The 15,799-nt window shown below is 42.8% G+C and overlaps 1 protein-coding gene across 2 annotated transcripts in view; it reads left to right on the top strand.

The window, feature by feature from the left end:
* The first annotated feature begins 1,051 nt into the window (after nucleotides 1–1,051).
* The window catches only part of AFG2A (AFG2 AAA ATPase homolog A), a 156,660-nt gene continuing 141,912 nt past the window's right edge, over nucleotides 1,052–15,799 (top strand). The window contains exons 1-9 of one of the 2 annotated variants that reach the window (XM_083755538.1): nucleotides 1,052–1,408; nucleotides 2,457–2,578; nucleotides 4,079–4,236; nucleotides 5,041–5,099; nucleotides 5,665–6,300; nucleotides 8,404–8,533; nucleotides 8,838–8,894; nucleotides 11,132–11,255; nucleotides 11,645–11,900. In XM_083755538.1, coding sequence (XP_083611664.1) covers nucleotides 1,102–1,408; nucleotides 2,457–2,578; nucleotides 4,079–4,236; nucleotides 5,041–5,099; nucleotides 5,665–6,300; nucleotides 8,404–8,533; nucleotides 8,838–8,894; nucleotides 11,132–11,255; nucleotides 11,645–11,900 — 1,849 coding nt within the window. In that variant the 5' untranslated portion in view covers nucleotides 1,052–1,101. Of the gene's footprint in view, nucleotides 1,409–2,453; nucleotides 2,579–4,078; nucleotides 4,237–5,040; nucleotides 5,100–5,664; nucleotides 6,301–8,403; nucleotides 8,534–8,837; nucleotides 8,895–11,131; nucleotides 11,256–11,644; nucleotides 11,901–15,799 lie in introns of both variants that reach the window. The other variant, XM_083755537.1, reaches the window with a different exon arrangement.

Below are 15,799 nucleotides of genomic sequence, written 5' to 3'. Positions count from 1 at the left end.
CTGCAATTAAAAAGAGAAATAGCGAGAGAGAAAAGCGTGGATGATGTTAAACTTTATTTAGTTAGTTATTTAATTGATTGCATCTGTTGTTACAAGAGAGAGAGATGGATGATGTTAACTGCGGTTAGGCGTGTCCCAGTCGCAGTGGCGAAGTAAGGTGAGAATAGCAGTGAAGCGATGAAGGTGGAGATGAAACCACTCTAAAGCGGCAATCCTGCACCCTCTTACCTTGAAACCGATGGGACTTATTTTAAGCGGACACATTAAAAGAGTGCAATTATATGCATACCTAACTGGCAATAAGCCCTATTGAACTTCCGAGTTAGACACAGAATTGCGCTTCACGACAGCTATCAGTTTAACGCTACGCGTGTTTGACTTAAAAGTGAAGTTTAACGGGACTTGCTTTCTAGTTCGTTGATCGCTGGCTAAAAACAGCAGCGCCGCTTTAAATCAAAGTGAAAATCCAAATTCAGTTGGAGGCCGCAAGTGTTGGTTGCAGCTGCGGCGTGGGAGCCTTACCTTCCTCTTAGGGGACGTGGCTCAAGAGCCAGGTCTCTTTAGTCCCAAAGCAGTTCCGAATGGCAATTCCGGCATGGCATCGAACTCGATTGACAAAGCGGTCAGAGTTGCAGCGATAGAGGGACAATCTCTTCGCTCGTAGAAAAAAGCTCAAAGCACTTTGGGCGCCCCAGGCGTCAGCGAGGGTTGCTACGCCGGTGGCAATGACATTTGTTTGCGTCGGATGGGGGGGGGGTATTGTTGGGTCAGGTTAGCCATATTGAGTCCTATGCTGTGGGTGGGTTCTTGTTGTAGTTGGGCTGTGTAGGATTTCTGTAACTATGAGATGCAAGGTAGCTTTCCTCTGAGGCGGAGTCGAGGGGCGGCGCTGAGAGGATTCAACTCAATAGTTCCCTAAAAGATTCCCATTTTAAAAGATGTGCTGATCCCTGGCACTAACTTCTTTTTAAAAAAAAACAACAGCCACACTTTTTTATATATAAAAAATGTTGCTGTTTCAAAGCGTCTCAGGGAAAGGGACCCTTATGGTATCACTTTTACCATTGGCGCCTATGTGCTTCCACCATTCCTGCCCCGCATATGGAGGAGACCAAGGCTCCGAATCGGGTCCGGAAGTGGGAGGTTGCGCGGGCTCCGCTCGGCCGCCTTGCAAGCACAGCTCCTCTTTGGGCGGCGCCGGCCTTCCTCGGGAGAGAAGCATCTCCGGCTCCGTTGCGCCGCCTCCCGCGTGCTCCCCTCCTGCCCGGTGCCATGTCCTCCTCCTCCAGGAGGAAAAGCAAGGGGCGGCCTCCCCACCCGGACGCCGCTTCCCCGCTTGCCCTGCGGCAGGCGGCTCACGAGGCTCCCGGCAGGCTGAGCCTGGCTGCTGCAGAGTTCCTGAGCAAAGGTAAGACTGGCAGCCCCGAGCTAAGCGACTCAGCTGGAACCGGAGTCCCGCATGTGGAGCTTGTTTAAAACAACTACGATTAGCCAAGCGAGCATGGTTTGCTTGCATCCTCGATGCCCGTCCCTGCTCCTGCTCACAGCCACCCTGGGAAAGTGGGACTGGCCCATGATCACTCGCTGAGCTCCATGCAAATGTATCCTGGGCGCCCACCCACCCCGTCTAAGTTCAGCGCTTTCTCAGCTATACCACACTTTCCCTCCCGAACTCTTCGGTCTTGCAGTTTTGTCCTCGATCCTCCTTTTCATTAATGGGGAAGCAGAACTTCCATCATTTAAGTTGAGTGAGTTGTAAATTCCTATGCCGCTCTATAGTTCCCAAAGAACAACTCCAAAGAGCAACTCGAGTTTTGTGTTGCCTCCGACACGAGTTTCTAGGGTGATTGCAAATGTATCGGTTTAACACACAGGCACCTTTCTTCAGTGGTATCTTGAAAACACTCCCCCCCCCTTTGGTTTGTGTCAGATGTGTGTGCAGGAAAAACCCACATTCCTACTCGTTATGACCTGTAAAGTCTCAATTCTGTCAAGTGGTTCAGAGGAGAAAAGTGAGGGAGAGGCAGGTTGCTTATTTATTTTCCTAGATTGATTTCCTTTCCTCTAAGAATCTCAAGGCTATACTGCATGTGGTCATACAAACACAGCCAAGGTCTATTTAAAACAAGCATCTGTAGCAAAATCTTACCATGTATCCAGCACAGAAATATTTAGGATGTTGTCCTAGAGTTTTTCTGGTTGCTTGCTTTAGACATTGATTCTTTGCATAAATAAACATTTTTGCACTTTCATATTCTGTTATGGGTGATTGTGAAGTCCAATAGTGTAAACAACTTTTGATACAAAATTAGACACAATGATTTCTGTGACAACTCAGTCTGTTACTCATAGTAATGTTTTTCTTGGGGGGGGGGGTAGATTTTACATGGCTAGAAATCGTTGCTTGAGCAAATGATAAATCACAGCACACGTCGTTTCTTCTTTAATTTTAGCAGATGACAAAGTCCCCAAAAGTTACAGAAGATCTCTTGTGCAGCTGGCCCTCAACAACATGAAACTGGCAAATATATGCATAGGCCGACCAGTGTTGCTCACCAGTAAAAATGGAAAACAAGAGGTGATGATTCTTTTCATGTTGAATTGTTGGGGTGTGGCGGTGATGTTGGAAGAATGATTATGCTAAATCGGTGGGAAGCAATTAAAACATGTGTTGAGCCCTTCCATGGGATTTCCTGGGAGAAGGCTTGGCTGATTTCAAAGCTTTATGTTGAGAAAAAAAAATTCTGATATTGGGATGTGATGCTTTTAAGCAAGTGATCAGTCCCTCAGAATTTATGAAGTTCTTTAGGTGTGGGCAACTTTTGGCCCTCCAGATGTTGTTGAACTTCATTTCCATGGGCTGAGCTAAGTGAGCTTCGAAATCAGCTTGATTTTACTGTTTTAACTTTCGTAAAACACTTTGAGGGTTCTTGTTGTTTATAATCAGTGTATAAATTTAAACAAACAAACAAACCTCGCTGCAGCATTCTGCACCACTGCAGCTTCCAGAACAATCCCAAGGGAAACCCCACAAAGAGCAGATTACAGTAGTCCTGTCACTGTTGTTATTCATTTATTTCATATAATCTATACATTGCTAGATTATTTTAAAAAACCCTCAAAGCAGTTTACAAAAAGATAAAGCAATACAATAAAAAAAATGTTTGCAGCCCTACTTTCAAACCTACAGAAGCTAAAATACTAAAACAGATTAAAATGACCTTAACTTTCTGGGTAGGCTAGTCTAAAGAAGAATGTTTTTAGAAGGCACTGAAAAGGGTAAATTGAAGGCACCTGCTTGATCTCAATAGGCAGGGAGCTCCAAAGTTGAGGTACTGCCACCCTAAACGACCGAATTCTCACAGACATGGATCAGGCATTATGTGGCACGTGTAGTAGTGCCAGTTCTACCAATTGACATGGAATTTGTTGTTAAACAAATAGGAGCCTATTGCAAATTGCCAGAGATTTGTCAATAGATCCTGCTCTCTCCTTTACTAGAGGCAGTAAAGGCTATGCTATTATCTCCAGGACTATGATTTCCTGGAGCTTGTGGAAAGTGATGGTACAGGGAGGAGAAGGAAGGAAGGAATGAAGGGAAGAGATGATAGAACTCAAGTCTCTGAAGCAATTTCTTGGAAGTGTTGTGGTCTTTCTGGCGAACTGCAATTTCACATTTCAAGTAAGGGTAGCAGCGCGGTGCTGTTTTTGCATCTTCACAGCTTCTGGTCCAAGAGAGCCCAAATGAAACCAAAGAGAGAGAGAGAGAGCTGGAACATATACCAAATGCTTCTCGTCTTTTCCCATGTTGCCTTTTAATGGGTGAGACCACTGGTCCATGTAGCTAAGGATGGTCTACTTCGATTAGCAGCTGCTCTCCAGGGTTTCAGATGGGACATTCCCAGTCTTATCTGGAGATGCTGGGGATTGAACCTGGTACATTTTGTGAGCTATGTTCCTTGCCCCTGTTTGTCCCTCCCCTGTGCTCACTGCCCCCCCTGCCCCCGCCCAAACCTGGATTGAGAGGAGCAGTTTAAGATTTGTTAATTGCTGGTTCTCTGTGTTATATTTTGGATAGGTTTGCACTGCATGGCCTGTTGCCGGTTTTCCTGGTGGAAAAATTGGCTTAAGTGGAATTACACAAAAAAATCTGAAAGTGGGACTTGGCGAAACAGTCATCGTCGAGCCGGTGACTGGTGCTGTTATGCAGGCAGAGGACGTACATTTGAAGCTGAGGTATGTTGAAAATATCTGCATTTTCTCCAGTCTTCCAATGGCCAAGACAGAACACACCCACCCCACCCCTCCCTATGGTTTCTCTGGCTTTTGAGAGCCGCCTGGGGGGCACATGCAGGGGGAAGGAGTGGGGGAACCCCATTACACTAGTGGAAGTCCTCTTATGAGTGTCTGCTAGTAGGACATGTGAGTTGGATCCAGCCCATTGTCTATTTTAAACTATGATTGAATGTAGGGTTGTGAACTGGTCCAAGAGGTATTTCCTGAAGGTAGATTTGTAGAGTTGGGCATATTGATTTAATATACCTGACATGCATAGGGTGCAAGCTGACTTTGTTAATAGGCGACACAAGGGAGTTACTGGAGTTGGATTGCAGTATATTGGTGTCACCACTGCAACCTTTTATCTCTCTCATGGTGGTACTGCATTTCTGACAGCACCAAATCCTATCTCACAGTCAGAATGCAGGAAGTTGAACCCATCCTATATTCTATGTTTGGAACCAGCATTTCCCATGTTCTGCAAAAGAGAGATCAACATAACTACCTTTTTTTAATATAACGGAAACAGAAAATTTACTTAGGCTGCAGTCCTCTGCTCACTGACCTGGGAGCAAGTCACAGTAAAGTCTGTGAGACTTTCTTTTGAGCAGACATGTGTATGATTGTGCTGTTAGTTCTTTATGCTAGGCTACACATGGTTGTTCTTGAATTACGCTTGCTTTAGCAATAACTTTCTATTCATTGGTTATTATTGATGTGGGTAATATAGTGCCATGTTGTAATTTTCCCACACATTTCCAGGAGCGAAGATGCTTGCCTTAATGTGGACGAGTTGACTGCCAGTCTCCTAAGAAATCTAGGTATGGGTTTTAATCTATTTGTTCTTGGTGTATTTTGGAATGCTAAATAATACATTCTGTGCTAATGTGTGGGGCGACTCAGCCAGATGGGCGGGGTATGAATTATTATTATTATTATTATTATTATTATTATTATTATTATTAAAACTGACAGAAAATACTGCATATCCTTTCTTCTCCCATATTGTCACCCAGCATGTGAAAAGTTCTGTAGGTAAGGATTGAGTCTTCAAATAGTCAATACATGACTCTTGTTTAATGGTAATAGAAAGAATGGGAGAATTCAGAGGATTTGAATCTTCACACTTCAGCCACACCATTGCTTATATTTCAGATCTCTTTATTTTATATAAAAATAGAACCTTATAGAACAGAGTGGAAGGCAGTGCCTGGTGGGAAGGTGGAATTAGGGAAAATAATGTTTTCCTCCAGCGGGTGTCTCTCCTGAATTTCTGTCGCACAGCTGGAATGAAGCATTTATTTACACTGTATCTTTTAAACACGAACTGCTGGGGGGGGGGGGGAATGATGATGTTTTTAAGATCTCCTGTTTTGTTTCTTATAGATGGAAAGGTGGTTTTACCAGGAAACCTCCTGCAAATCACTTTCTATGGCCGATCTTGCAACCTGATGGTTACAAAGGTGAAAGGAACAGACGGGGTTCTGCAGGAAATGGAGGACAGTCCCGTTTCGAAGCTAGAACAGAAATTGTCACTTGATACCAGTGATTTTGACTTATCTGTGCAACTTGACAAACTGCTCATTGAAGACAGTCAAGAAGGAACATCTACCAGCACTCCATGCAAGCAGGTGGATCACAGTTTATCAGTTAATGCCTCCATAGATACCATGATGTGTGAGGAAGAGATTTCTGGTTCAACACAGTTATTTGGTGACCATGTTGCAGCCTCCCCTCCTGTACCTGAAACTACCAAGTTAAAAGGTGGCGAGGCCTGCATTCCTGCGGAAGGGTTACTGCAGACTAATCAGACAGGAGCATCATTGAGCTCTGAGCCATTTTACTTCATATCTTCAAGGACTAGGATAGATTTCGTTGAATCTCGAACTAAAGAAAGAGAAGAATGTAATCTGGAACCGAAGGTTACTTACAGTTCTATAGGTGGACTCGATAACCAGCTAAAAACCATAAGAGAAATGATTGAACTTCCCCTGAAGCAGCCTGGCCTGTTTAGAAGTTATGGTAGGATAGATGTGAATTAGATGTCTTGTTAACAACTTGCTATTAAATATTTGCATATCTTTCCCCTGCGAAGAGCAGCATTCTTTCTGCTCTGATGATAGATCTTTAGCTGCTGCCTATAACTGATTTTACTCGCTGTTCTGTTATACCTTTTCAGGCACGTAAGGTAATGGAATCATCTGTTCACGGTTTTGCAGAGTGTTTGTTCTCTGGCTTAAAAGAATGTGGTGTGGGGGGGATAGCAATGCATTTTGTTGTAATAATTAATGTGTTTTAGCATCTTTATTATTTTGTAAGATCAGGATTGCAGTTCATTTTCTACTACGTTTTTATTGTGTTTCAGTGGGCTTCAGTAATTAACACTATCTTTAAACTATACTTAGTAACTTAAAAAACTAATCTGTATTGTACAGCATTGTAAGCTAACATTGATATGTAGGCTGTAAGTACTACAGTTGTGCCCAGCACCGGAAGTAAATAAAGCTTACTTCTGAGTAGGCAGAGTTAGGACCGCACTGTCAATATCAGTGGAAGAATTAAATATGTGCCTGGCCCATTGAAAATCCATGGGACTCCAGTATGAACTTTGGCTGGATTCCGTTGGAAGCTTGTGTGGCTTCAAAACATTTGCAATGCAATCCTGTGTCCCTGTTCTCTTAGAAGCCTGTCTCATTGAGTTCAACGGGTATCACTGTCAAGTAAGTGTGCATAGGATTGTAGCTGTGTTGTAGCAATTTTATTCCTGTTTAAGTCTCACTGTTTGCCATAGCTCTTACTCCCTAGCAGCTGGGATAGCTCAGTTGGTAGAGCAGGAGACTCTTAGTCTTAGGGTTATGGGTTCAAGCCCCACATTGGGCAAAATATTCCTGTCTTGCAGGGGGTTGGACTAGATGACCCTCATGGTCCCTTCCAACTCTACAAATTCTATGATTCTATGAACTGTCTTTTCGACTTCAGCCCTAGCACCCTAATTTTGCTTTTAGAAGTACTGTGTTGCCAATACAGTGGACCTTCCGGATACAAATTAAATTCATTCCGGGTGTCCGTTTGCAACCTGAAAAGTGTGTAGGCAGAGGCACCGCTCCTGCGCATGCGCACGGTGCAATTGAGTGCTTCTGTGCATGTGCGCATGGCGAAACCCAGAAGCATACACTTTCAGGTTTGCTGCTTTCGTAACCTGAAAGTTATGTATCCAGAGCGGTACGTAACTACAGGGTCCACTGTACCAGAAAGAGTGAGATAGCAGATTTGATATCTTTAAAAGGTTTTTAAAAGTTGAGGCAGACCTGCTTTTCAATGACATAGTTTTCTAAAGGCACAAATGTACAGCTGTTGTTTAAAATTGTTCATAGAAATGTGCAGTTGATATATGTACCGTATTTTTCGCTCTATAGGAGCACTTTTCCCCCTCCAAAAATTAAGGGGAAATGTGTGTGCGTCCTATGGAGCGAATGCAGGCTCCTTGGCTTCAGCGATAGCAACCTGAAGCCTCCAAAGCGCAAAGGGAGTGCTCCCTCCGCACTCCAGAGGCTACGCGTTGCTTTCGCTGAAGCCTGGAGAACGAGAGGGGTCGTTGCGCACCCACCCCTCTCGCTCTCCAGGCTTCAGGGATAGCCGCCTGAAGCCTTTGGAGCGCAGCGTGAGTTCCCGCTGAGCTCCGAAGGCTTCGGGTTCCTTTTGCTGAAGCTGGGAGAGCAAGACTCTCCCGGCTTCAGCAGAGAGGGAGAGCTGCGTGGTGCCCCTTCAGTGAAGCGGGAGGAGAAATGGAAGGGGCTCTGTTTCTCCTGCCGCTTTGCTGAAAGGGCGCTGAGCAGAGAGGGGGAGATTTTTTTTTCTTGTTCTCCCCCTCTAAAACAAGGTGCGTCCTATGGTCGGGTGCGTCCTATAGAGCGAAAAATATGGTAGTTGGAAATATTGTAGGTGTGGGAGATCTCGTTGCAAAAGTTGCAAGATGCTAGTGTCTTCATATACAGTTAATGGTATTTTTCAGAATCATTTGTATTTGTCACTAGAGGAGTAGTTGCATCATTATCATTATTAATTTTAAAATCTCTGCCAGTCCATGAAATGTGAGCTCTTCCTCTTCTATCTGACTCGTTAAAGGAATCCCACCTCCACGAGGGGTGCTTCTCTATGGTCCTCCAGGAACAGGGAAAACCCTGATAGCCAGAGCAATTGCAAATGAGGTTGGGGCTCACGTCTCCACCATTAACGGCCCAGAAATAATAAGCAAGTAAGTCTTCCTAATTTATTTATCCTTGCTTTGCTTTTTCCTGCCCTCCAGCTACAGTTGCTATTTTGTACCTGCTTAAAACAAAACAAAGACCCACTTTAGAGTGGCAGTATTTTTTTGGGAAAATAGGTCACTTCTACATTCGTCAAGAGAAGTGAAGGAATGATTGATGATCTGTTTATATGAAACCGTTTATACAGCGTTTAAGTATATGTGCCCATGGGGAGAACTGCGTGAATAAAATGCCCAAGTTTTTGTAAACAGACCAAAATAAGCTGCTAAATGGTTTTTGATTTTGTTGCAGGTTTTACGGTGAAAGTGAAGCCAAGTTGCGACAGATATTTGCCGAAGCCTCCTCACGGTATGCTTGTGCTCTTTTGGGGAATTTTTTAATTCTAAATGGTTCAGTTTGTTAGCTTCCAAGCGCAGGACATGAGATTCCTGGTTCGAGCCCCAAAGTCTCTGTTACAGCCTGTGAATTCTTAGAGGCTTGTGAAATTTTGTCTGGTGACCAGGGCCAGAGGTGAAAGCAGAACAAAGCAGGTGGATGTTACCTTTGTGCGCTAGGCGAATTTCTACAGTGTGGTGTAGTGGTTAGGAGCGGTAGTCTCGTAATCTGGGGAACCGGGTTCGCGTCTCCGCTCCTCCACATGCAGATGCTGGGTGACCTTGGGCTAGTCACACTTCTCTGAAGTCTCTCAGCCCCACTCACCTCACAGAGTGTTTGTTGTGGGGGAGGAAGGGAAAGGAGATTGTGAGCCGCTTTGAGACTCCTGAAAGGGAGTGAAAGGTGGGATATCAAATCCAAACTCTCCTCCTCCTCCTCCTCCTCCTCCTCCTCTCCTCCTCCTCCTCCTCTTCTTCTTCTTCTTCTTCTTCTTCTTCTTCTTCTTCTTCTTCTTCTTCTTCTACAACACACTCACACACCCCAGTCCCCAGGCAATGAAGAGGCATTATCAGAGTTCAAGAACACATTCCAGCCAGGCAGAAACACTCAAGGAGGGTTCAAAGTAAGGCTGATTAGGGGCATGGTCTAAGGAGAGAGGAAGTGTGGCCAGAAGAAGGACCATATCCCAGGGGCCAGATAGAGTGTCACAGAGGGCCACATTTGCCACACACCCTGGGCCTGACGTTCCACACTATTGTTGCATAAGCCTGTGTACTAGATGAGTTAAAAATACCTGAAGCCACTGTTTTTATTGGAAAATAAATAAAAATAATTTAAAAATAAAGAAATACCGGAAGCTTCTTTGTTCAGGTGTTAAGCAATGCCTCAGACTATTTTTAGACCAGAATTGAATTTGCAGGTATCTCTGTATTTATGAAGTTTACACAACGATCCTGTACGTGTCTATTTGGAAGTCATCCCATGGAAAAAAACGGGCATTGTATCTGCATAACTGTGTTTAATATTGTGGGTTATGAGAGCTGGTGTACCATAGTGGCTAGGAGACTGAGCTACAGTCCAAGAAGTCACCCGTTTGAATTTTGCTAGGAACTTAATTGGTAGCTTTAGTCAAGCCACTATTTCTTGGCTTCAGTCCTACCACCTGCAGTCTAAGGATGCTAATACTCACCTTCCAGGGCTGTTATAAGAATACATGCTTTGAACACTCAAATGTACTATAAAAATAGAATTTAGAGGTATACTGCCTCTGTATTAATAGATGTTGATAGATCCTTCTGATAAAAAGGCCAAGAATTTCAAAGCTGAACAAAAGACTTTTCATCCAATTCATTTGGAACTTATTGGCTTGTTTTTATTACACATAGGCTGATAAATAAAACTTGGCATTTTACAAGCATTTATTAGTTTGGAAAATATTATAGACTGTTTAATCAAAAGTGTCAAAAATACTTTAATTTAATTAATATAATTAACTAAATTAAATTCTATTAGCTGTTAGTTTCGTTTGCTTCAAATCATTTTGTCCCATGTGTGGTTTGACTCTATGCTACAATTCTGGCCTATTATCAGGTAAGATTTCTGCCCTGTATTTTGATTATTTGGTCTTATCATTAGCTTATAAGAAAAGTCTGAACCTTTGACATTTGAATAATCTTGTCTCAAATTATTTACCTGTTGCATTTTAGCTTGGATTGTTTGGAGGTGAGAGCTGAGAGTTGGTGGTTAAGAGTGCTGAGAGTTCTCAAAGAGCTACAATTCTCAGAATTCCCTGGGAAGAGGGACTGATGGTTAAACCACTCTGTCAGTTGTGGCTCTGGGAAGCAAATTGGGGTTCTCCTAACAACACTCAGGACTCAAAATGGACTGCAGTTCCCATATTTCTTTTGGGAGAAGCCACCTTTTGGGGGAAATGGTATACATGTTTTCTCTTCATACTTCAGGATATTTTGGGCTGTGCCATGAGATAAACCGCTTCAGTTCTTTGTCCCGTTTGTGGGGGGTTATAAAATGTTACGAAACATTTCATATGGCTAGAGGTGTGCCATGATTTGGTTTCTAACTAGCCGATGCAGAATTTCAATACCCATTTCAGTGCTTTAATGGGAGAGAGTGGATGAGATCTATCTGGCTGTGTCTTCCTAATGTGCCTGTTTCAAGAGACGTGTTGCTTTCCATTATTTCCTTTTCAGCCGCCCATCCATTATATTTATTGATGAAATCGATGCACTCTGCCCAAAGAGAGAAGGGGCACAGAATGAAGTTGAGAAAAGAATTGTAGCCTCCTTATTGACACTGATGGATGGCATTGGATCAGTAAGTAAACTACGATGGAGTTACTGGCTCTGGGGTGGGCATGAAAAAATGATTGTGTTCATACAGCTCACCTTCCTGTGGAATTCTTTGGCGATGCGTTGGTAAATTTACATATTACAAAAATAAAGCCTCTTTTCACTGGGACTGGGCTCATAAATCTTATGTGTCCTCATCTGTAATTATTATAAGGTCATGGTATTCTGTAAATAGTGTGAAAAGCACTGCATAGTTCCAGGATAGCATGCATAGAATTTCGCCTTAGCCTGAAAGCTAAGTCTCATGGTTGAGTGGAGATATAAACCTCAATCTCCTATCCCAAAGCACAGTGCTTTTGATGATACCACATTGTTCCTGAATTACAGTGAACCTGTTTTGTGTTGGTCATTCAGGAAGGCAATGAAGGGCAACTCTTAGTACTTGGGGCCACTAATCGCCCCCATGCTCTGGATTCAGCCCTGCGCAGACCTGGCCGCTTTGATAAGGAGATAGAAATTGGGGTTCCCAACGCTCAGGACCGACTGGACATTTTCAATAAGCTTCTGAACAAGGTTCCTCATTCACTGACGGCAACAGAGCTGCTTCAGTTGGCTGACAGCACCCATGGATATGTAGGAGCAGACCTGGCTGCCGTGTGCAAAGAAGCAGGTGAGCTATAAACACTTTTGTATCAAATAATTAGCTGAATGAGTGTGTAGTTCTTGTCAGTGAAGACAAATTTTAATAAGCAAGGCTGAAAAGAAGGAACAGTTGTTCATTATCCAGTTTGTGGAGGTCATTTTGATTGTGTTTACTGTACTGTAATAGTCAGTGAGAAATAATAGGTAAAGGTAAAGGGACCCCTGACCATTAGGTCCAGTCGTGACCGACTCTGGGGTTGCGGCGCTCATCTCGCTTTATTGGCCGAAGGAGCTGGCGTACAGCTTCCGGGTCATGTGGCCAGCATGACTAAGCCGCTTCTGGTGAACCAGAGCAGCGCACGGAAATGCCGTTTACCTTCCCGCCAGAGCGGTACCTATTTATCTACTTGCACTTTGACGTGCTTTCGAACTGCTAGGTTGGCAGGAGCAGGGACCGAGCAACAGGAGCTCACCCCGTCGTGGGGATTCAAACCGCCGACCTTCTGATTGGCAAGTCCTAGGCTCTGGTTTAACTCACAGAAAGAATACAATACATTAAATGGGACTTTTCCTTTTAAGGAATGTAAACTTTGTTCAATTGTGCGTTTGCTCATACTTCCTTAATATTGCAAAAAAGACATTTGTTGTCTGGTTTTTGTGACATGCAAATGTATTTAAATTTAACTGATTGTTTAAACAGCAATTCATCTATCAAAAAAACAGCCACAATTGACAACCTTCTTAACATTTGAATTATGTTTAGGGGACATTTAACTCACATGACTTTTCTGAACATAGGCGTTTTGTGTCGAACAGACTGCTAGGGTAAACCCTCTAATTAAGCAGACTGTGGTACAAATTAAAAAATAGGTGTGGCTATATTTATTTTGGACAATGCAGTACTATGCTGATTTGAAGAGTATGTAAGCTTATAGATTACTGAATCAGAAAATTAGGAGTAAGTCGCATTGAGCTCAGTGGAACTGACTTCAGATTGAATGCGCATAAGATTCCACTGCTTATTTTGTGTAAAGTGAACAGTATTTTATTACAAATGGCAATAACTTCAATAATTTCAGTGGCATATTTGCAAAGCTTTGGTATTAAAAAGTGAGCCCTTCTGTTGTGCACTTTCTTCATCAATTCTTATACTAGGGTGACATCTAGTGGTGGAATAATGGTTTCAACCAATCTAAACACATCCACTAGCTGAAAGAAATTGCTTACAACTCTATGAACAAAATATTTAGATTTAAGAGTCTAAAATAATAAAGAACCTGAAATAATTGTATGTATAGCTTGCTTCACTGTTTTGTAAACCTAGGCTATTAGTGTATTCTGTTATAAAATACGAAGTCTCCTGCCATTTTTTAAAAAAATACAGATGGTAAAGTTTCTTAATAGAGCTTGTTGTAGAATGTTTTTTTCAAGAAGGTGTTCTTCCTTCAAAAAACAGTTTAGTCATTGGATAGATTTGTCCAGATTTGCTTTATAAAATATAATTTATGGAGCAAAGCATCATTGTCTGCATAACTAGGCGATGATATATCTCACTATAATGTTTAAAAACAAACAAACTTTTTCCCTTTTAAATAAAATGAGCTTCCCTCTTTACAGAATCCTTCTCACCATTTGTATCCATAAGATTGATAAGAGCTGTTATATATACCACTGCAGTGGTTTTGTATCCAGGTATAATTTTTGTTGATGCTCCCTTACTTGGCCTTTCGAGAGAGGAATAGCTCACTTTCACTTAATTGCATTTTTTCTGATTTCATGCAGATTTTTTTTTCTTGAATTCCCGTAAAAGGCAAGACTACAGTAAACCATACCCAAATAAAATCTTTTACTGAATGATAACTTGTGCATTGCAAGGAAACATACTGTCAAAGAAGACATTTCACTTTCCTCTACCTCTTCTACCTTATGCCATTGCCCTCTGGGAAACTCAATTTTCTGGGTCCTTTATGGGAAGCATGTCTCACCATAAATAGAGTATTGTGTTCTCCAAAGCATTTCCCTGAGCTCTGAACGCCTCGAGTACAATCTTTTGTTGAAAGGCAAGTATTCCAAAAGATTGAGATGATACCCTTACCTAAAAAGAATGCTGCTTCCTTTCTTAAGCTTGGGTCTTCTTCTTCTTTTTAAATGATGTGTATTCCACAACACTTTTTAATTGGGGGGGGGGGAGACAGTATTAACTTACAGTACTATGCATTGTGGGAAAATATTCTTGGAATTAATTGTTTCCTAGCTTTTCCACTGTTTCCTGTTTTGACTTGTTCTGAAAAGTTACTGGGTTGGAATATTTTCAGAATGCTCTGATTTCTCCTGTCTAAACAGTTGCTACCACTATGTGGTAATATGTCTCTGCTCTTCTTAGGGAGCGGTACCCAACACGGTGCCCTCTAGATGTTCTTGGGCTACAGCTCCCTTCATCCCTGACCACTGGCCATTCTGGTAGAAGCTGATGATAGTTTTATTTCTCTGAATGTTTATAATGCTACAAAGGGAGACCTCTGCTGTATTTCAAAAACAGCATAACAAATGGCATGTTAGCTGGGCAATGAGGATGTAAGTGGAATAAACAATGTTGAATGTTATAAAGTGCCTAGCAACACAGGCTTCCAAATATAGCAATTCCTTAAAAATTTGTCCTTCTAAGGCTGCCTGTAAGTTTTAGGCAGGATTGATTATGAATGTAAATTTATTTTTCAGGAACTGAGAAGGGTCATCTTGTTTACAGTGAATGGAAATGCTGGCTTGAGAAATGCTAGCACTTATCTTAAAAGATATTGTTGGCTACACTGTGCAGACTTCTTAAAAAGTTACAGACTCAAATACTGAAAGGAATTGCACATGATTTAAACTCTGAGGTTGCAGCTGGGTATGGGAGATGCTCCATCACAATGACATGCTGGTACATCTGCAAAGTTCGGGTTGGTTTTTCCCTCTCCAGGGACCTCCCTTTGTATGCTAGTCCGTGTCTCCACATGTTCCATGTGTGCACATTTGTGGATGTTTGTTCCCCGCACAGAACTGCTGAAGTGTCCTTTAACCTCCCCAGAGTTCAAAAATCAGTTTGGGCTGGAGAGCGGGACAAAATCAGTGGCAGTGGGACTGCTGCTAAACAATATATGTTACCTTAATAACAGCAACAACTACCATATTTTTTGCTCTATAGGATGCACTTTTCCCCCTCCAAAAATTAAGGCGAAATGTGTGTGCGTCCTATGGAGCAAATGCAGGCTCCTTGGCTTCAGCGATAGCAACGCGAAGCCTCCAAAGTGCAGAGGGAGCGCTCCCTCTGCGCTCCGGAGGCTTCACGTTGCTTTCGCTGAAGCTTTTGGAGTGAGGCGGGACCTTGTGCTGTGCTCCAAAGGATTCGGGTTCCTTTCGCTGAAGTCGGGAGAGCAAGACTCTCCTGGCTTCAGCAGAGAGAGAGAGCGCTCCATAGCGCCCCTTCAGTGAAGCGGGAGGAGAAATGGAGGGGGCTCCGTTTCTCCTGCTGCTTCACTGAAGGGGCGCTGAGCAGAGAGGGGGAGAAATTTTCCCCCTGTTCTCCCCCTCCTATGTTGCATCCTATAGAGCGAAAAATACGGTACTACTATTACTAACTAAAGAAAACGGAAATCAAGGGCTGGATCTACACTGACCTGTTTAGCATTAATTGAACGATAGTAGATATGTCGTTCTGAAACACCACAGGGCATGCTTGTAAATTAAAGCGTTTTTTATCCTGTTTTATCTACGTCAAAATGCTGTCTCCCTGCTGCTGGTTGCTCTGCAGCGCCCTCTGGTGTCACATTTTAATGATGTATCATGAACGTTAAAACTAGGGTGTCATGTGTCCATCTACGTTATCAAAACCATTCTTTGACCCTCCCTTAATGTTTAAAACCATGAGTGTAGATCCACCCAAGTTTA

This window comes from Podarcis gaigeae, assembly GCF_964106915.1.
Source record: "Podarcis gaigeae genome assembly, chromosome: 9".
Classification (NCBI taxonomy): domain Eukaryota; kingdom Metazoa; phylum Chordata; class Lepidosauria; order Squamata; family Lacertidae; genus Podarcis; species Podarcis gaigeae.
The sequence above is the reverse complement of the archived record's forward strand: the minus strand, read 5'-3'. Positions and strand labels throughout refer to the sequence as shown.